Here is a 22,015-nt window from a genome sequence, read left to right on the forward strand (position 1 = left end):
TTTTTTAACGAACATTCTTTCTATGTTTGAATTTTCCATTAATGCGTTGCGATATTTCGATTAAGTTATATAATCGATAGTCCAATTTGGTATCGAATTCGTCATTCACAATATTTGAATGTAAGACTTCTCATTTCTAAATGAAAATAAATACTATCAGATTGTACTAAAAGACTGTAGTTTTAACTTATTACTAAGTTAATAGCGAATTGTCAAATTATACACTACCAATATTCTTATTTTATTTTATATACCTTGATGCAGCCGACTAGTCTAAAATTGTTTGAATTCACATCTTTGTACTTTAGTTTTCCAATAGAATATTGCTCGAATAAAAAATAAATTGCTAGACAACAAAAGTCAAATAATGACATTGAATCATAAGAGAGACGCAGCATGCAATGGCCACAAGACGAAGGAACCCAGTTTTTTGGAAGACGGTCGGCCAAAGGTTCAACAAGAATCAAGAACTAACCAAAACAAACTGCAAGGGGCCTTGGCCGACGACCATGACATGAGAGATTCTCAAGTATTGGTGACGTGGTACAGTTGTCCGCACACAAGAATTTCTCTTTAACTACTTTATACTAATAAAACAACGCATAATCTCTACAAGGCCACTAAACCTAAATATAAAGCATAAGAAACTATCACCCTTTGGAAAGCATAACAATCATTAAGAAAACATATGAAATTCAATAAAGTATGAAAAAATCTTAATGTAATGAGAGTAAACTTGAAAAAAATCTTTTCAATTCCAATTCATCTCTATGTGAATTTGAATTTGTGCTCTATTTTGGACAATAAAGAAGGAAGATCCCCCCTTTTTTTGGAAGTTCAAGTGCATGCTATATTCAAACTCCAACCCAACGGCACAATGCCAAGTCCCATGAAAACGTCTCTTGTTAATACCTCCTTTGTAATGTTTAAATCATATATGATATGCTAATTTAGTTAAAAGATTCGTTTAATCCACTCATTCAGTTCAGATATTTGTCTAATTTAAATGGGAGACATAATTTCGAACTCTCGAGCATCTTCAAACTTATAGAACGAAATACTGCCACACTAAAATCGAGTTGTCCAATGCGATTCCAAACACAAACTTCAATGCAATACTCATAACTATTTGTATATGTTTTTTGATATGAAATCGTATTTGTATCCCACTTATATATGTAGCCATGTTTAGACTTGACATTTTGGACCCGATCCGTTAATATTAGTATTTGGATAGATGCTTAATGGGTCGGGTCGCTAACGGGTGAACTCATTAAATAACGGATCACTTTGGATCAACCCATTAGCACCCATTAGTTGAGGATGTTTTAGTAATTTCAGTCGTCTTAACAACAAAAAATAAACTCTATGCAAAAAAATAATAATAATAATAATAATTGTTAACGAGTCGGGTTCGAGTGACCCGTTAGCTTAACAGGGTTAGATTCGGATGACCCGTTAACTTAATGGGTCGGGTTCAACCCGACCCAAACCCAATAAAACCGACCCATTTACAGGTCTAGCCATGTTCCCAAATGATGGGTTACATGCCCCATATCTACTAGTTTGGAAGAGTGTTGTTCACTCTTTGCATCTTAGTTTGAATTTACCTCGTTTATATTATAGTGTGGGCTCATCTCTTGCCACATCAGCATGGAAGAATTGTTAACAAATGGTTATATTATAGTTGGAAAAGACCCGTTGGCCTTATAAGGTCCATTCCTACCACGTTAACGAGAGCAATTTATATGGCATGAGTACACCGACGCGTGATATCCCGTATCAATAAAACAATGACATGTGAACAAAAATTGTACGTCTTTAATTCATTGGTAAAGAAACTACTACGACAATATACATGTGTCATGTAAGTCTGCATTGAGTTTACCAAAAAAAGACGCTTTGACTTTATAACTTCATCATCGTTAGATGAAGATCTATTTGACGAAGACTTATTCAACACACAAATATCTTGTTTTGTAAAGCACATGATACAAACACAGATGAAGGTCTATTTGACGAAGACTTATTCAACACAGAAATATCTTGTTTTGCAAAGCACATGATACAAACACACCCTTTACTTGGTGGGCTGTCAGCACACCCTTTACTTGGTGGGCTGTCCAGAACCACACATTTGACGTACCACACCAAGGTCACTAGGCCTTTCTCCTACGCTGGATCCCAAATTCTTTGTAAACAGTTTTGAAAAGTGATATCCACATATTCATTTTTATTCACTTTTTAACTAAAATGGTCTCTAAGATTTGCATAACTCCTTACTTTGGTCCCCGAGATTTTAAATAGAAGTGGTCCCTGATATTGTTCACCATTCATCATTTTGGTCATTCCGTTAAAAACTCCGTTAAGTGTCCCGGAGCTATTGGCCAGAAGTTTGGGTAATTTTCAAAACTTTGTAACTCAATCGTTTCTTAACCAAATTCGACCCATAATATATCAAAATGAAGATAGGAAAGTGTAGAATAAGATTATACCTATTTGGAATCCCAATGGTTGCCAGAGATGGTCAGAAAATAGCCTCAAATTTGATTGGTCCGAGAGAAAACTGGACAACTCGTCGGAAACTGGGGCAAACTTTAAACGTTCATAACTTCTTCAATACTCAACGTAATCAAGTGATTCAAAAACGAAATCATACTTCTTGATGAGAAGAAGAGAATGATATCTTTTTCAGCGGCTAACTCTCCTTGGTTTGGACGGAAAACTGCTCGAAAGTAGCTGTCTTGGTCTCGAGTTAGCCATTTTTGAGCCGTTTTCCAGCCAAACCACGACGATTTGGCCACTGAAAAAGATATCATTCTCTTCATCTCGTCGAGAAGTATGATTTTTCGTTTTTGAATCACTTAATTTCGTTGAGTATTGAAGAATTTATGAACGTTTAAAGTTTGCCCAGTTTCCAACGAGTTTTCTAGTTTTCCCTCGGACCCTCGGACTAGTCAACTTTGAGGCTATTTTCTGACCATCTCCGGCAACCATTGGACTTCCAAATGGTATAATCTTATTCTACACTTTCCTATCTTCATTTTGATATATTGTGGGTCGAATTTGGTTAAGAAACGATTGAGTTACGAAGCTTTGAAAATTGCCCAAACTTCCAGCCAAGAGCTCCTAGACACTTAACGGAGTTTTTAACGAAATGACCAAAATGATGGATGGTGAACAATCTTAGGGACCACTTCTATTGATTTGAAATCTCAGGGACCAAGGTAAGGAGTTATGCAAATCTCAGGGACCATTTTGGCTAAAAAGCATTTTTTATTTCTCACACCTTTCTTAATTTTTGACGATCGAATTAAATGAATTTTAGAAGATCAATAGCTAAAATGGGTGTGTGAATAGCACGATCCAAAGTTTTTATCCTCTCTAATTTAACATATGTATACACTCAAATATAATACAAAACTACAAATACAGAATAGTAAACGTAGCGTACACAAATTCACGGTGCCACACACATAAGCAGCGCGAATGCAGCCCATTGGTACATGTACTTCTACATGTACCAGTTAGTTGTGTTCGTGTTGCTTCCGGGCGTGCCATGATGCCATCACGCAACAGGCTGATCCCCCATTGGAAGGAATGAGCGGTCACTTGTTTCTGCTTGGCCAAGGGTTTAAAGATCAGACAAGTTTCTTGGGTCTGTTTTATTGTGTTTTCTATTGCTTCAGAACCACCAAATTTTTTATACACTGCAGTTAATAGTGTACCTAATTTGATTTCGAAAATGACGGACATGAATTCGAACTCCGAGCATTTTCCAACTTAACTTGAGAAAAGAAGTACGACCAAGGTGAGTTGCCCAACGCTAAACAGCCAATATTTTCTTTACTGCAAACAAGGGTAGCCAAGCAGTACAGAATAGTTTGTTCACTAACATGCTCCAATCCGCCTCTTCGTGGTTTAAATATCTAGTGGAATATCGCGCAAGGATGAAGGAACCCAGGCACACAACAGAGAGATGACAAAGAAAAAGCATATATGTTCTAACAACACGGTCTCTTCTGGACATTCCGAATTCATGTATTGCAAATAACGGTAAAAAGCGGTCCGATCTCATGACCTTATTATTCAAAATACATGTAGGAGCATAAGTAACAGCAATTGGTTAGAACTGTACTACTAAAACTGTGATGATCAAGTAAAACTGTAAAACCAAAACATAACATTAATTGGCCACAATCGCAACACCGCAGTGACCAACCGCCTAAAGATCTGCGAACGAAGCTCATGAGAAAGAACCTAATCTCTGCAAGGCCACTAACCTTTACATCGAGGGTGAGAGATGACGACCACTAAACCTAAATATAAAGCATATGAAACTATCACCTTTCAGTTGCTTAGAGTCCGCGTGTCCAAAGCTATACGGATTTTTGGCTAGTCTAGTTCCACTGTCGATAAACACTAAACTAACATATAAAGCACATGAAACTATCAGCTCTCAATTACTAGAGTCTGAAGTTTCATAGCCATATGGATTTTTGCTAGCCCAGTTCCACTGATCCCGGCACATGTCGTCAATGGAATATTTCGCCCTGCAAGGTAATTACAAATGTATAAGGGTTTGCGGCACACTGGATAAATTTTTCACAAACGCTAGGTACTCACTTCCAGTTCAGCTCTCTCTCCGCCTTTTCTGTCGATGCATAGACAACTTCCGCATCTCCAGGACGCCTCCCAGACGTGACAACAGGAAGTTTCTGAAATATTAACCAGCACACAAATAAGCTCAACCAAAATAATAAAAAAGGTCAAACATAACCAAAATAATAAAAGCCTTTTCTGTATACTGTGGAACTGGAACAAGGTCCGAGATTCTTACAAAGAGTGAATCAATCAAAAGAATTGAACACGATATTCTCCAACTGTATAAATTCTAGTATTCGCTTAATTAGAATAGCCATTCTTAGGCTCCCAGGGGGTTGAGGGTGGTTGAGTGATTTGAGTGTGTGTAGTCTTAGGTTTGAATTTTTCTAATAAAAGGAAACGAAAAAGTTCTTGTCAGATGGACAAAGCTAGAAACCACTGAGGTAACCATCTCATGTCAAAATTCTGAAACGTTATCCAAACTTCTGTCCAATTTGATACAAAATATTTGACTCTGCAGACACAAGTGACCCCTATCCTAAACAAGATTACAGTGATGTTCAGAACACACTTCGCATAATGAGACCCCAATTTTACATGCAGTACAATGTTCATAACAGATTAGGGTCCAGAAATCAATACAACAACCGATGTTTCTAAGCATGGATATGTTTCTAGGAATCAGAAGGACAACGAGGGAAGTAAATGGAAATATTTGCAAGAACAAACCTTTCCAGATGCCTTTTCAAATGCTGCAACCATCTCCAAGACTGATGTTCCTTTACCCGTTCCTAAATTGTACACCTCGCAACCTGTGGATTAATAGAGTGTGTTAATAGATTCAACATCTATGTGAAACAAAAGCAAAATAAAATGTAAAAGTTCTATATTGAAATTGTCTGAACCACATTAGCATGAGATAAATAAACACCAAAAAATCACATTTGAGGCAAGACATATTAAATAGTTTGAGGGTGTGGTCTTGCATAAAATAATCTCCGGGTCAAACTAACAGAAACAAGTCAAGTATCACAGACAAAGAAAATGGTGATGTAGAACCCCTACCCATAGTATCCTCATCTAACTTGTGCAATGCAGCAATGTGACCATCTGCTAAATCACATACATGAATATAATCACGTACCTGAAATGGAACAAACATCATCAGAATTAAACCTCCAACAAAAGTATTCAGCGTAAGACAAATAGGAAAGCCAAATGATACCACCCTAAATCTCCATAATTCATGATTAATCAATACCAGAACAAAGATGAAGCATTCGAGATATATCTCAAGTAATAAAGTAAACTGAGCATCTATATAAATTCGGATATATAGCCCAACCAAGTTAGTGCAGACGTGAAAAAATTTGCTTAAAGCAAAAGGTTAAAATGAATACATACCCCAGTACCATCCTTGGTATTATAGTCAGTTCCAAACACTGTCACGGCTGGACGCCTGCCTACAGCAACTTGCTGCACAAACGGCATGAGATTGTTTGGTATCCCACGGGGATCCTCACCAATAAGGCCACTAGGATGTGCACCGACTGGATTGAAATATCTCAGCAATATGACTTTCCAGTCAGAGTCTGAGCGGTAAATATCTCGAGCAATTTCTTCAATGAAAAGCTGAAAGATAACCTCATTTCATTAGACCTCATAGAAACATATACAGGGGATGAACCAAGAAACTGCTAGTGATGCTCTCACTGAGAACATAACCAGACATTTTGAACTAGATGTACATTATTATGGCCATATTATACCTTCGTTCGTCCATAAGGATTCGCTGCACCAAGTGGGAAGTCTTCTGTACATGGGACCACCTTCGGCCAACCATAAACAGTTGCTGAAGATGAGAACACAAGCTGAAAACATTCAAAGTATGAGAAAACCGTGTCAATGAACGATCATATACATCCAAAATCTGCATTTAAAAATTCTCACTATCTATCAAATTTGGGAACTTGAAAATGATAAACAAGGTATATGCAATCAACATTATATCAAGGCTGAAGGAACATAAAAGAGAACCTTCTTGCATCCATGGGCAGCCATGACTTCCAACAGAGTAATTGTCCCAATTAAATTGTTGTTATAGTAAAGCAATGGTTTCTGAACACTTTCACCAACTGCTTTGAGTCCAGCAAAGTGTATGACAGCATCAAATCTGCAATTTGGAGAGACGAACAAGAGAGGTTATAACAGGAACACCAAATGGTAGATGGCAAAATCAAGATTGATGGCGCTTTTCGGGTGAAGACGCTTACGGTGTTGAACAAAAGAGATTATCGAGTCCCGCTTTGTCTCGGAGGTCCAGCTGCAGGTGGATTGGAAACAGAGTTACGAGAAATCATGATCATCCATGAATCAATGAAACAGTATGTCTATCTAATATGATACCACAATTCTGCATAACTTTCTCAGCAGTTATATTAAGTCACAAACATCACGAAATTTCATAAATTTCCCAAATTTTCAAATATAAAAACACAAACTTGGAAACCCAGAAAGCAGAATTACAGTTCTCCAAAAATACCCACCAAAACAGAAAATTAAAAGTAACCCAATTGTATATATTTTTGTTGTTTATCCAAGCCAATTAAAATACCAATTTCTGAAACTTGGGTATAAATATTCAGTCCAAAAACCAAGAGTGTCGGTTTCTGCCAATTGAAAATTCGAAACTACAACTGATCAAATTAAACAAACAATCACCCGATTATCAAAATTAAACACAAAAATTCAAAACCCAAACCTTGTGGAAGGAGAGGTTTTTGCCGAATTCACGAGCGAGTTCCCTGACGCGGTTAATGGCGACTTCGGAGGAGTTGTCGAGATTATCAACGACGACGGTTTTGAAGCCGCCGAGTAAAAGCTGAAGCACGGTGTGGCTGCCGATGTAACCGGCACCGCCGGTGACCAGTATGCACTTGGCCATGGAAGCAAGCGAATTAGGGCTGTCAAACGACAGCGCAGTACACGAGGCAGAGGAGGAAGAAGAAGTGGGGGGAATGCTGGAAAGCGTGAAGATCTTTGGGTACCGCAGCAAAAGCATGAAAAGAAGACCAATATATAGGAATCGCTAATGGTGCCAGTCGCCAGCGATTACTTTAATCAAACAATTAATTTAATTAATTAATTTTCCGGAAGGAGGACGAAGAAGAAGAAGCAGCAAAAAGGCGGTTTAAAGTCTCTCTCTCTCTCTCTCTCTCTCTCTCTCTGAGAGAGGGAGTAACTGAAATTTTGGAATAATTAAATGATTAAAAAACGTAAAGAAATTAAAAAGAGCGTTTCGGGGTGGACCAGATCTGACACGTGGAGCGATCTCGGGTGGGGGTGGGGCTTTGTGAAGGTTCGGAGACTCACATGTCCACCAGCGGAGTGATGGCGAGGACTAGGGTGTAAAGTTACGGAGGCGGAGGAGGATGCGGCGGGCGGTGATTGGTGACTGCTTTTGTTTTAGGTTAAAATCTGGGATTAGAAAAAAATCTGGGATTAAAGAGTGGAATCTTGTAGAGGATGCTGGATTAAGGTAAAAAAAACAAATAATTAATTTAATTGGATGTTGGGCCCATGATCTCTTGTGTAATCGCTGGCATTGATTGGGTGAGATTAGGAAATTAATTATGGCGTTTAACGTTAATATATTTGAGACAAAGAAAGAAATTGACATAATTTGACCTGGTTTAATGTTTTTTTTTTGGATAACTGTTTGATGTTTGACACCATGGAAAATGAAATGAATGATGAGAAAAGTACGTTTTTTAGGAAAACATTATGGAATTATTTTTTTAAATTATATTTTGTAAAATACATGATGAGACGGTAGATGATTAGTTTCAATTTATAATGGTTTAAAAAGAAAGTCGAATCGTAACCCGCTACATTACGTGGTTTACATAATATGATTTGAGTGAATGATCACTTTAGCATCATCCTATTTTTCATGGAATCGATTTTAAAAACTCTTTCCCTTTCGAATATTGTTTATCAACAAAGTAAGTGTGAATATGATTCTTATTGGGAACTTTTTATAATTTCATTACACTAAGAACTAGATTTTTTTTTTTTTTTTTTTTTGTCAAACCACCAAGAACTAGTTAGTTTAACATTTTTTTTCCAGGGGAAACCATTGAGGTTTCTTTCTTCCTGCTAACAATTAACTATTTAGGGTTCGTTTGGAAATTCTTTTAAAATAACTGAAAATACTTTTCGAGAAATATTTTTGAGTTCCAAAAGTACTTAAAGTGCATTCTGCGAGAAGCACCATTTATGTGTTTCGTGGAAGAAGCACTCCAAATGCTTTTCAAGATGTAGGCTTCAGGTACATCGTAGATGCTTCTGTTTTCAGCCATTAAATATGCACCATATCCTACTATTTGTACTTATTCTATATCAATCCTAATGAATATCGTACTTTTTTTCTTCTCAAAAACCTCTTACTAAAAACACGGTAAAGGCTTCTGTTTTTGTTGTCCTATAACATTATAGGCTTTGGGATTATTGTGCGTATGTTGATTCACCTATAACTATTTTAAAAATGATTGAAATCGCTTTTAGTAAAAATATTTTTTTGGTTTGCAAAAGCACTTAAAGTGTTCTACAAAAAGTATCAATTATGTGCTCCTTACATGAAGCAATAAAGTGAATTCACATGTCATTTTACTACAAATTGATTCCAAAAACATTTTCACCAAAAATACTTTCAACCATTATGAAAGTGTGCCTCTTAACATTGTATTATTCATTGCCATAGAATGACTCCAAAACTATTGTAAGTGGATGTAACACCACATGATGTGCTAGCTAACATAGCGTTATGCATTCCATACCAGACATAAGGTTGATCATTTTCATATTAAGTTTAGATATTAATATTAGTAATAATAATTGTACTAGTGCTATAATCTAAAAAGAAAACTAATGAAAATAACTTGAAAACTTTAAGTTTTAACGATAAAAACAAAATAAAGGGTAAAGTGAATAGTACCAGGATTGACTTTTTAGTGTAAATATATAGTTTTTTGTTAAAGTTTCCTAATTTAAATGAGCTCATAAAACGCTATGTCAACATGTCACATTGTGATTATTATCTAAGTCGATTTTGCACCATATTTAAGAAGAATATAATTTTATTAGCTTTCTCTAAATTGAAATGAAGTGATGCTTGGATGTTTACATAAGTGATTGATATCAAGAATTTATTCTCTTTCATTTTTCAGGGCTAAAAGTTGAAGAACATATTCTAGATATTGAAGATATCTCAATTATTTGCTTTTCAATTTTTTGATTCGCTTTTAAGAGCCAAGCCAAGAGTACAATAATAATGCCAAAATCATTCTATAAAGGTTAAAAACCACTTTTTAGTATGTTAACAAATAATAACTCCCCGACAAAGATGGTGTTTAATAGTTCGTTTGGAAATGCTTTTAAAATAGCTGAAGAAACGTGTTTGGTAAAAATATTTTTGGAACCAATCTTTAGTAAAAATTCAAATGAATCTTGGAAAAGAACTTGAAGTATATCCTGGAAAAAAAACATATAACTGGTGTTTGTTGCAAGAAGCACTTCAAATGTTTTAATGTTTTTGGAACACAAAAACATTTTCTTTGAAAGTGTTTTCAATTATATCAATTGCACTTCTAAACGAGCCCTAAATACGTCGAAAACTAGTGCTTTTTTTTTTTTTTTTTTTGGTTTTTTCGAACAAACGATATTATCTACATTAAGGGGGAGGGGTAGACTTTGCCTCGCAATCAGATAACAATAATGTGGTCAAATTTATCTTTGACGAGAATCGAACATAAAACCTCTTACTTACCAATGAAGAAAAAAGCACTTTAAATAATTTTAAAACTAAAGAATAAAAACTTTTTCATTTATTTTAATTGTACTTCTAAACGAGTCTTAAATACAGCATGAAATTACTTCAATATCCAAGAATTCCAAAAAAAGAAAAAAAAACAAAAGGAGAAGTGGGGGTGGATATATCTTTTGAAGTTTTGGAAGTATTGACTATTGAGTGTCTTTTTGGATAACTTTGTGAAACGGTGAGTCACAAGGAAGCGTATGGCTTTTTGTGGAAGTGCAGGACACGTAACTGCAAGAACAACGTCAAAATCGTGAATATTCAGGAAGCAGATGGATAGATCATGGATTTGTCACCGCCCCATTCAACATGGAATAAGTTATAAAATTCTACTAACTTTATTCATTCACCAAGTAAGCCAAAAAGTCTACGTAACTAAGGCCGCCTAAAAGGATTGTTAAGAAGATTGTAACTCAATCGATTTTTAAAAAATATTATCTTAATTTCACAATAAATTATAATTAATATTGTTCAAATTCGTATTTGACGATAATCAAACCTAAATTTTTTTACTTATAAGTAAAGATAAATACTACTAGATCGTAGTATTAAGTAGCTGAAACCCAATTGATTTAAAATGTAAATTATGTATTTGAGATTGTGAATTTTTAGTTTTTTTACCTTAAACGAAATACAATTATAAATAAGCCCCTCAACGTATTTTCAAACCACACGTCTAATTCTAATTCTTTTAACCTTATTTATTCACCAAGTAAGGCAAAAAGTTAGCGAAACTAAGTTGACGTAAAAGGATCGTCAAGAGGCATGTAGTTCAATTTGCTTATAATGTAAACTATATACTTCAGATTGTGAATTTTTAATCCTTTTTCACTTGAAACGACATAAATTATTCGTAAAATTCATCAACATATTTGTAAACCACACATGTTTAATTGATAAATTATATCACTAAGATAAATTAACAAATCATACTTACAGATGGTCGTATTTATACCCTAACTTAGCAAGTCATCTGGTTTCGTATTTGAATATCATTCTTTCCATCACCCATTTAATAACTATTTTAACGTCAAAGATTTAAGAAAAGAAGTAAGAAGCAAGTATAGTACTAAAAAACAATGTGACGTAAATTGGGTAAAAGGAGAAGGAAATAAATAATTAAACATTTTAATTTTACTATAAACTTGGATGAGGGAAATAAACTTGGAATTTTGATAAAAGTTAGAATTTATAAATTGACATGCACCAATTTCCTTATTTGGATTCATAAACATAGAAATTTAGAATTTCCGCGTGGAAAAAAAAAACTTGGAATTTGGGACCTCCAATTCCCAAGTTCAAATTCCATGTAAATAGGTGTTATTTCCCAATTTCTATGATTGAGAATTTAAAAATAACAAATTCCGTATTCAATTCCATTGTTCTTTTATGTTAGCCAAACAAGAAAATTTACAAATTCTAGAAAATAAAATCTCGTCATTTCAATTTCCGTCATTTTTAAATTCATTAGTAATCTTAAATTTCTTCATCCAAATATAGTGTAAAGTATTCTTGGAATGGAAGTTACTTCCTTCATTTCAAGGACCTAAACTAATCAAAATTTGAAGATTTATTTATTTATTATTATTATTATTATTTTGAGCAAGTGGTATTATCTAAACTAAAAAGAGGGGGTGAATTTAGCCTCACAATACAATAAGTTAGTAATAATGTCATTCAAACTCGCTTTTGGTGAGAATCAAATCTAAGACCTCTCACTTACAAGTGAAGAAGAATATCACTAAACTGTAGTATTAAATGACAATTCAATGATCTAAACTAATCAAAATTCAAGGGTTCTAAACATATTTAAGAATAAATGACGTCACATTGTATCAATCTCCATGTGGATTGTGGGAGTATTGACAAAAAGGAAGGAGAGTAAGGAATCGAATCTCCAAGTGGAATTGTGATTACCATATTGGCATATTCTCATACACAATAACTCCATATTCTCTAACATTATTTTATTTTCTTTGTTTGTTTCAAGAATGATTTTTTTTAAACTCTTTTTTCTGCTACTTACGGTAACTTTCAATTGTTAGATCGAAAAAAAAAAAGGATGATCAAATGAAAGATAAACATAATATACAAAAACGAACAGAGACGAATGCACATTGGAACCTAGGTGGTTCCAGGACCATTTGGAATTTAAAAAATATACCTGTGAAGGTCTTCGAGGATGATCCGAATGTTTTGTATGGGTCCTTTTGTACTTGCCAAGTGTTTGATGTAATATTTGCAAGATATATCTCAACAGGTTGTGTGGACAACACGACAAATTATCTCGATACCATTTATTAAGTGTTCAACAATGCTTTAGTGAATAAACTAGAAAAAAAAATTGTGCATTTCTCGCTCTAATTTCTATCTTAAAAAACTTCAAACCTTTTAAACTGGGGCTATCCAAAATTCGAATTCTGGATCCGCCACTATAAACGAAAAAAAAAAAAAAAGTGTGCATAAGTCACTTGTGACATTTATCAAGTATAAAAACTATTAACGTATAAAGTTTGTGAAAAAATTCCACATATATTTTCTTCTATGCGCCTAAAATAAGACTGAGCATGGAGCATTCCAAATCAATGAAATGTTCTTTAGTTGAATTAGTAGCATTGATTATCTTGATTCTTGGTTGAATTTCGCAATTTGTCAAACTAGTTTGACAAGAGAACATCACTCTGCATAAAAAAAAAAACTTTACTTGCTAAAATGCTTTCGTGAAAAGTAAAATGCTTTCGTGAAAAGTAAATGCCGTTTGTTATGTTATTTGATTGCATAGAACATTTTCTTGTCAAATAATTTGCCAACATAATATTGTGGATCTTAGCAAAGGGCGGGTCCACATAGGAACCAAGGTGGTCATTAGATCACCCGGAGGCCTAGAAACACGATTGTGAAGTGTGAACAATCTCTGGGAACCTTCCAAATATTTGGTATGTGTTCCTATTATGCTCGCCAATTATTTGATGTAATGTTTGATAGACATATATTGGCAGTATTCGTCATGTTGCGTCAACAGTTACTCTCGACAACACTCAATAGATCGCTTCGATAAAAGTCAAAATCGGTTGAATTGTGTGCATCATAACTCGTCTCACGACTACAAGCCCACCAAATATTCAACGAACTCATGGAACAATGTAAAAACATATTTTTCTTCTAAAAAAGTTGAACATTCCACACTTTAACCCCCAAAATTTGAATCCGAATCCTGATCCTGCCTCTAGATCTGAATCAATGTGAATCACTTGTTCACGTTGATTGTTTGGCAGCAAAATTCAAAGTACTGTAACATACGCGTTTAACCGACAACACAAATGTAACAAAGACCTTTCTCCGACATTTCAATTCACAAACATTTGTGACCTTCATCACATAAACCTAGATAACAAATATAATAATAATAATAATAATAATAATAATAATTGAAAGCTAATATGTACTGTGCACTACGACAAACGTGGCAGGCTAAATGCACGTTACAGCTCCTCATCAAAATAATTAATCACACTTCAGCCAAATGTCACACCTGTTTACACCCCCATATGCTCAAATACGACAAATCATTCCCTGTCGTAAACCAAATTATTGAGTCCGGTAGCCCAAACTCACAAAGCTCATAGGCCCAAATCCGGCTCAATCAAGCCCAAAGGTTTCGGCCCATAAATATTCTCTTCTCTTCTTCCGGTCACTGTGCCGTTGCCTGAGAGTCGTCCTTCGCTCATTTCTTCAACATGTAAAACGATGTGGAGGAGCACCCGCGTCCCCTACCGCCACGTATCCCCGAGGGAATATTCTCGAATATGCCCTCCGCCGCCGGCAGGCGGCGAGCCGCTCATCCGGGTGTCAAACCACGTGGCTAAATTGGGCCCGCCGAAGGAAGGCCCGAAGCCGAGGCAACTCCTGTCTTTGCCGCCTTTTCCCGGCCACCCTTTGCCGGGGAAGAGGTCGCACGAAGACGGCGCCGTTTCGCGCGTCACCGCCGTCAGCTGGGTTAAGTATTACTTCGACGAGATTCGTGACTCTGCCATTCAGTCCCACTTCAACAAAGGCCTTGTGAGTGAACTACTGGAGCGTAATTATTTTTAAATTTAATTTTCAAAAAGATGTAATTATTTAATCTTTTGAATTTCATAGGTTCAGATGGAATGCCCAAATTTGATTGAAAAGGAAGGGCGAATGAAACCCATGAGACAGGTAACGATGCTTGCTTGTAAATTTGCAATCTTTCAGTAGCTTGAGCTTTTGGATTTGTGTTTGATTTGAATTTTGATGCGGGTTTCAATTCATTTGCAAATAGATTAGGCCTAGTGATGTAGTGGATGTTGGGGCAAGAGTGTTTGTGCCGGTTTCGGTTGCAGAGAGTAGGGTTTCGAGGAGATTCGACTGCATTCCAAGCGGAACATTAAACCCGAATGCTGATGAGATTAAGTACTTGCAGAGGCTTGTCAAGTACAAGGCATGTTTTTGAGTTTAATTCCTACTTAGTCTTTGTTTGTTTGATGTTTTAAGTGCAGGCATTTTGTTTTTTTCAGTGCGTTTTTGTTTCTTACTATTGTTTTTTGTTAATTTTCAGGACTCTGCTATCATCGTGTTGAACAAGCCCCCGAAATTGCCAGTCAAGGTTGGAATCTATACAGTTCCATTCGACGTGTGTTCAGTGTTCTACTGTTTTATTTTACCAGCTTAGTGTTACCGTTTGATTTCTGAAGGTCAAATGGTTTTGCTAGGGTAATCTGCCTGTACATAACGGCATGGATGCATTGGCGGCGGCAGCGTTATCTTATGATTGTAAAGAAGGTCCTAAGTTGGTATGATTTTAATTTTGTGACTCCTTTCAAATAAAATTGTGGGGAAGACTAAGAAGCAAATTTGTTCCTTCATATCGTAATGACTAGTTGTATTATTAAACTGTTTGTATGAGCAGTATAGGATTCTTGTTTTCCTTTGAACTTATTTCATTCTCCAATACATTTAGCGCTTGTTGATTATCTTGTTTTCGGTGTGCATATTCATATCAGGTTCATCGGCTTGACACAGAGAGCAGTGGCCTCCACTTAATGGGGAGAACAAGAGAGAGTGTTTCTCTTCTGCAATGGTTATACACTGACATCAATAAAGGAAAATCACCGTGCCAGGTAACATACCTCATATTGCCATGCACTATGTGTTATACCAAGCAGTGACATCTAATATCGGATATTAAATTATGGTAACAAATTTTATTCTTAAGGCTGATAAGATTCTGGGTAATTTTAGGCATGGAACGATGCATGCGATGCAAAATATCAGAGTTATTGGGCATTGGTCATTGGCTCTCCGAAGGAGAAGGAAGGCTTGATCTGTGCTCCTCTTACAAAGGTTCTCTATCTCTCTTTAAATTAAGCTTCATAGTTTCTAATTTCTAATGTGTTAAAGAAAAAATGTGTTTGCAGGTTGTTCTTGACGATGGGAAGACAGAGAGGGTCATCTTGGCTCATCAATCAGGTTTCCAAACTTCCCAACAGGCTATAACTCAATACCGGGTACTTGGTCCTACGATAAATGGATGCTCATGGATTGAGTTACGTCCACTCACTAGTCGGAAGCATCAGGTATAAAGTAGAGTAAACATTGGCCGATACTGAATTTTGGGGTGTCACTGATTTCATTTCTTCTGCATTTGTACAGCTCCGTGTCCATTGTGCTGAAGCCCTTGGCACACCAATTGTGGGTGACTTTAAGTACGGGTGGTTTGTGCACAAGAGATGGAAACAAATACCTCAAGTTGATATCGAGCCAACATCTGGGCTACCATTCAAGTTGCGGAGGCCAGCAGGCCTGGATGTGCAGAAGGGAAGTGTTCTGTCAAAAGTTCCTCTGCTACATCTACACTGTAGAGAGCTCGTTCTTCCGAATATTGCCAAGTTCCTGCTGTTATTGGATCAGAAGCTGGACGACCAGCACCCCGCAGTTGTTTCAAAACCAGATCTCCTTCGGTTTTGTGCATCGATGCCTTCCCACATGAAAATTAGTTGGAATCTCATGTCATCCTACTTAGTATAAAGAAGGGCAGGTTCCGTTTTAGAACCTGATTTTCGATACTGTAAACATGATTTGGTACTGTCCAGCTCTAATTGTATGTAAATTTGTTGACTAACAAATTATTACGAAGAATCGAATTTTATGATTGCTTTCAGAGTTGACGAAAACTAATAACAACGATCAGCGAGCAATGTTTCGACATGTCGATTACATTGAAACAATGTCTGAACCTTTATTCATAATCTTACAAATGTAGTGATTAATTTGAAATTTGTAACGAACAATAGCATTATTTCTCCCTTGACACGAAATGCCTTCGTAAATCAAACACCGAAATTTACCGAGCGTCACGAAGACGATCTCCGGCGGGACATGAACAAGCAGCACTTACATGAACTGACCATCCTCCTCTCCCGGATTCATGCTTAATATAGATTCCTTTCGACAATTGCAGGGCTTGTTAAGATTCGTACATCGTTAATTCAACCAGAGACAACGTTGGAGTAGAGATATGACATTACCATTTTTGGAGAAAAATCCTAAACCTGTTCTGTCGGCATCGGTTGGGTACTAAGAAGTCTTTCTGCCTCATCATTTGCTTCAACTTGTATTCTCCATCTCTGTAGAGAAAAATAACCGGTACACAAACAACATGGATCAGAGGAATGCAATATTCATTCTTTAGGTTACGAAAAAGAAAGAATTCCATGTGAAAGGGGATGCCTCTTCAAGATTTTCTAGCTCCATGGTTTGCTGTATCTGTTCAGCAACATTTTCCTGTGAACAAGAACTGCCTCGTTAGCTTGTGTAAAGGCATATAAAGGGGGAGGAACAGCTATGTAATCAGTTTGAGCTTACCACAGTGCTTGCTGCTTCGGCAGCAAGAACATCGGAGTCCAGTTCTACCTCAATTTCAATCATGGAAGAAATCTGATAAGCGGATGGCATCACTATATTAGTTGATAACATATTTTGGGGAGAGGGGTGGTTAAGTTGTGTCTAAACTCTAAAGAGAAAATTATACCCTTGCATAGCTGTCAATAAGTTCAATCCGTCCCCTGAGAGAATTTTCCAAGCCTTCTCGAACCCTTTTGACTTTACTTCTTCGAGCACTAGATATTAAAAAAAATAAAATTAGACTAGTGAACTACATCAGATAAAAATTTCTAACACACAGGCGATACTAAATTGCTATTCGCTGCATCACTTAAAGGAAGAGCAAAAGTTTTAAAGAGTTTTACCGATAAGAAGGCTCTCCTACAGCAACGATTTTGTTCTCAAGTTGGCACATCCGAGCCAACATCCAGACCTGGACAGGAAATAAGTGATCATCTATCTTATATCTTCAATACGTTCTGTTAACTTATGCAACAAAAAGAAAAGTGCAAAAAGTGATTGGTGCCACAAAATCGTTGAATGACAATTTCTGTCATTGATGAATACCTTTGTAAGCAACTATTTTGAAAGATTTCTTCAGATTTGTAGAGACTAGGTCACCTTTTATGATCATAAAGCTACTCACTTGAAAAGTTTACTAAAGACCCACAACTAGCATGGAGCTTACCTCTTTTTCAGCAGATTCTTTTAGGCCCTTTATACGAGATTGGAGTGTGTCATATTGCGATAAAAGTTGCTGCTTGATGGCAACTGTATCCACTATTCTCCGAGGAAGCTGACAAATCAATCAAGTATAAGAACAACATCCATTTCTCAGTTCAAACTAAAATATATAGATTGAGCAAACAAAACTACTTGCATCACCCAAAAACATCTAGAATAACTTAAGAATTTAAAAGTTAGATCCTCAATGAAGGCAACAAATACTAGTCGCGAGGAACCTGAAATCGCAAGAGCAAAATTTTTTTTCCTTTCCTTTTCAAAACGGTGAGGATGCGATTCGGGAAGCACCAATTACAGTTATTATAGAAGAAAAAACTGGCTTACTGCTTACACGATTTAATTGGGGGACAACCAATTTGTTCAGAGTAACTCCAACAGCAAGAGACGCTACTGCAGCAACTGGAAGGAATTGGGGGAAGATGGGATCTATAACTCCGGAGGCGGCATTTCCAGAGGCCAAAACCGCAACAATTGGAAAAAGGATGGAGGGGTTAGTTAGCAACGGTCCTCCATCCTTTACAGGGGCTCTTAATAGTTTTGACTCCCGGTCATCTTCATGGTTTGTCAAGCAGATAGGCTCCCCAGGGTAAAAATTTGGGGCCTTAGGACTAAATTTTAAGGGACCGACCTCTCTGTAAACACTTGATGGAGCAGCTAGAGCAATCGTTACCCTTTCCCCTTCCTGTGCTGGGAGATCAACTGTTTCAGTAGCAAACCTGTTTGTACGTGCCATACCAGAAGGGGTTTGTACCTGAAACAAGAGAGGGAAAATGATGATCAACAATAATCCAACATGGTCCAGGAATGCCATGCATCTAAAATCGGAAATTGAACATTCATAATGAGTATAGTATACCACAATGGAGTGGACAGCCGCAGGAATACTTTGCTTCATTATGTTCAGGAATCTTAGTCCCCTTTTCCAAGCCGGAACATCCATGCTGCGTTCGTCACGAGGAGATCCTTAGAAAAATTCAATATCCCAGGATCAACACCACACACATATTAGCTGTGTGATTGACATAGAATTAACATGGGATAAGTTTGATGTATATTCAAAATGAATAACACTAGTTACTACAAATGCTTTTGGCTATGTTCACAAGCATAGATAGACTATAGATATTGCTAAATTTAAAGCAGATACGAATTCCAACCTGATTTCTTCCGACTCAATACTAGCTATGTTGCCAGAAATAAGTTCATACTGGTAGCAGCACTTTGCACACGACACTACCTGCACAATAACTTTGGCATGAGTAGCAGAAGTTTGAACAAAGAATCCCGTCTAAGGTATTATTTGTCAGAAGTTGGGTTCAAAGATTTTCGTCAAGCATACCTGAATACCATGTTGTGGCTGTGCAACAGCAACAGCTATCATACAGCTAGGACACCTAACAACCTTCCCAAATGGGACCTGCAAACATCAAAACAAGTCGGATGGTCTTCACGTGGCCAAGCAAATCTGAATAAAGAAAACAAGAGAAAAAGGTGCATACAATGTTTCCTGACTACCAATTTTACGAGTCCAAAGTTTAAGCTCAATACATTAAAACCAACACAGCCAACATAGGCCAGTGAGAGATAGTTAAAGCTAGCAATTCTAGTTTCCTTAAAAGTTACAAGTATAATTGCTTGGGGAAAATCCAAATGCTGAAAGACAGAAGCAAAACAAGAATTGCTTTTACCTCCTCAGCAGGAGATACTCCAACTCGGCAAACATTGTTGATCATCCTAAGGGCATCAGAAACCCTAAGGGATGCAGCTAGACCCAGAATCAACGATGTGTAAACACGCACATCTGGTCTGGACCATTTCCACCTCTCAACAAGAGGGCCATTTTCATTAACACCTGCCCAAAAGCAAGTGAGCAATAAAATCAATGCCCCGAGATAACTTCCCCACCAAGTAAAGTACAAAAAACACTATAGCCTAACGAGTTAGTAAGTTAATAATTTGGTGTTAACCACTCATCTGGAACCCATCCACTACGTTTTCCATGACCTGAACCGATCATTGTTTACTTCATCATTCAAAGATCATCCCTTAAAAGCTTATTCAAATAAAAAACCATTCAGTTATCTAACTACAAACAGATAAATATACGGGCACGGTGTCGATAATCAATGAAATGGTCATAGCAATAATCAATCACAAGGGTAAACGTTTTAGTGAAATTTTGCAAGGACGATTTTTTAATGAGACCCTAAAATAAGAAGGGTTCGAATCATGAGATTAAACTCTGTCGGGCTAACCCAAAATAAGCGGTTAGTGCTGTATTAAGTTACCAATCGGTAAGCGCTCGAGTGCTATTGTACATACATATGTGTGCAATAGCTAGGAAAACTTTGCATTGATGAACACTAATGGCCAAGCCCATTTCTTTCTACATCCAAAGTTGAAATCTTTGAGTTCAAATGCTGGATTATCATACAAAACAACTCATCCAAGAACAATACCTTGATCAAAACTCGCACGCATTTCATAGAAAACAGAGAGAGCCAAGTCGGAGTTGTTCCGCTTTAGGGCAGCCGATATAATAGCACAACAATCAGATACACTCACTAAACCACCATTTCTGTCAGACATTTCAGCGATCACCTGGAGTGCTTCCTGGGCATCTTTAGCACCGGAAACTCCACTAAGCAACTCGTCATCTAACAACTCGGAAACAGAGTCCTTTGCCAACCCACTACCGTTTTGGGTATCCCCCAATGAGGCTTTTACTCTGAGGAGCTTTGAGAAGTTGATGGAAGTGGATTGAATATTTCTGAACAAAAAAGTGGTGGTGGGAAAGATGGGAAGGGGCGGAGAAGGGTGGTGAGAGAGGCGGGAGAGCCATGGGGAGAGGGAGCTGAGGTTTATTAGAGTCATATGTCAGATGGGTTCAAAGCATTAAGCGTGGAGAACAGAGGTATAGTCTCTAATGGTGGAGGTCTCTATCTATCTCTAATCTCTCTGCGTGTGTATGGGCGAAGGGGGTTTGTGGTGATAAAAGATGAGGAACGAGAGGTGGTTATTACAAGTTAGGAGTTGGGACAAGACGAGCGACATTTATGGAAGTTTTGGTAACGTAGCATGAGGAAATATTCAACCATTGGAAGACTAGGGCCACATTTAAAAGAAAATTATAGCTTGTAACTTAATTGGTTAGTAATTTTATGTGTCTTTATCCTTATTCATTTGCATCTTAATGTGTAACATGATACATGAGAGAATGTGTCAACTTAAAATACTTTGTTAGCATCTTCCCTGATGATTTAAGCTTTGAGGCTAGTGGTTGTCTCCTCGCAATGCTAAGAAACCAATACGTAACTCTTCTTATACCAAGAAAACTTATGTGTATACTGAAAAAACTTGTGTCAGGTTATTTCTGTCACGTGATAGCGTTGGGTAGGAAAACATAAATGATGGTACTTAGTTCCAAAGTTAATGATAATTTTGAGTTAAAGTCACATGTTGATTGCATACTCTTCCACTCAACACTACCGAGAGACAACACAGCTTGAAACAGTGTTTCAACATTGTCTTATCATATATTTGCACTGTAAACAAATGAGTTGAGTTCTTGCGGTTTCATTTGTTAGTTAAGCCCAGAAGTATCTAGTTTTTCATTAGTGTCTCCCTAAATACGCGTTTGGACTTTGGATGGATGAACGATGACGGTAGATCGAGCACTGTAAAGCAAATATTATTTAGAGTAAATTGTAGCAATGATTCATTAATTTTAACTCAATTAGAACAATAACCCCTTAACTAAAAATTCATTACCATTGGTCTCTCAACTCATCAAAACGTGCAGTTATGGTTCCTCAATTAAAAATCTATTACCATTAGTCCCTCAACTTTAATCCAATTGAAGAAATAGTTCTTCAACTTTAATCCAAT

General features: G+C 36.7%; 3 protein-coding genes across 5 annotated transcripts; 1 reads left to right on the forward strand and 2 right to left on the reverse strand.

The window, feature by feature from the left end:
- Nucleotides 1-4,051: 4,051 nt before the first annotated feature.
- On the reverse strand, nucleotides 4,052-8,225 carry LOC137711206 (UDP-glucose 4-epimerase GEPI48). The gene is made up of 9 exons (XM_068450417.2): nucleotides 7,367-8,225; nucleotides 6,879-6,928; nucleotides 6,643-6,778; nucleotides 6,375-6,476; nucleotides 6,010-6,237; nucleotides 5,671-5,749; nucleotides 5,335-5,417; nucleotides 4,627-4,718; nucleotides 4,052-4,553 (listed from the first exon to the last, which is right to left on the reverse strand). The coding sequence occupies exons 1-9, from the start codon at nucleotides 7,664-7,666 to the stop codon at nucleotides 4,460-4,462; spliced, it is 1,164 nt and encodes a 387-aa protein (XP_068306518.1). The 5' UTR covers nucleotides 7,667-8,225; the 3' UTR covers nucleotides 4,052-4,459.
- A 5,945-nt stretch (nucleotides 8,226-14,170) lies between these two features.
- On the forward strand, nucleotides 14,171-16,648 carry LOC137711413 (Pseudouridine synthase family protein). 2 transcript variants are annotated; one of them, XM_068450652.2, is made up of 9 exons: nucleotides 14,171-14,539; nucleotides 14,621-14,680; nucleotides 14,784-14,942; nucleotides 15,060-15,107; nucleotides 15,214-15,294; nucleotides 15,505-15,621; nucleotides 15,743-15,844; nucleotides 15,919-16,077; nucleotides 16,154-16,648. In XM_068450652.2, exons 1-9 carry the CDS (start codon nucleotides 14,228-14,230, stop codon nucleotides 16,526-16,528), a joined length of 1,413 nt encoding a protein of 470 aa, XP_068306753.2. In that variant the 5' UTR covers nucleotides 14,171-14,227; the 3' UTR covers nucleotides 16,529-16,648. The 2 variants fall into 2 exon arrangements, with proteins under 2 accessions (XP_068306753.2, XP_088551826.1); XM_088695700.1 differs by having other exon boundaries at nucleotides 14,627-14,680.
- Nucleotides 16,649-16,692: 44 nt separating this feature from the next.
- LOC137711412 (Pentatricopeptide repeat (PPR) superfamily protein) lies at nucleotides 16,693-21,126 on the reverse strand. Of its 2 annotated transcripts, XM_068450651.2 has the most exons (13): nucleotides 20,587-21,126; nucleotides 19,816-19,979; nucleotides 19,467-19,544; nucleotides 19,285-19,364; nucleotides 18,984-19,068; nucleotides 18,459-18,878; nucleotides 18,072-18,179; nucleotides 17,749-17,816; nucleotides 17,532-17,619; nucleotides 17,366-17,437; nucleotides 17,231-17,284; nucleotides 17,029-17,127; nucleotides 16,693-16,945 (listed from the first exon to the last, which is right to left on the reverse strand). In XM_068450651.2, exons 1-12 carry the CDS (start codon nucleotides 20,999-21,001, stop codon nucleotides 17,047-17,049), a joined length of 1,713 nt encoding a protein of 570 aa, XP_068306752.2. In that variant the 5' UTR covers nucleotides 21,002-21,126; the 3' UTR covers nucleotides 16,693-16,945; nucleotides 17,029-17,046. The 2 variants fall into 2 exon arrangements, with proteins under 2 accessions (XP_068306752.2, XP_088551825.1); XM_088695699.1 differs by having other exon boundaries at nucleotides 16,693-17,127; nucleotides 20,587-21,125.
- Between the last annotated feature and the right edge of the window lie 889 nt (nucleotides 21,127-22,015).

The sequence above is a fragment of the Pyrus communis genome, chromosome 6, assembly GCF_041283825.1.
Source record: "Pyrus communis isolate YQ-2024b chromosome 6, ASM4128382v1, whole genome shotgun sequence".
In the NCBI taxonomy this organism is placed as follows: domain Eukaryota; kingdom Viridiplantae; phylum Streptophyta; class Magnoliopsida; order Rosales; family Rosaceae; genus Pyrus; species Pyrus communis.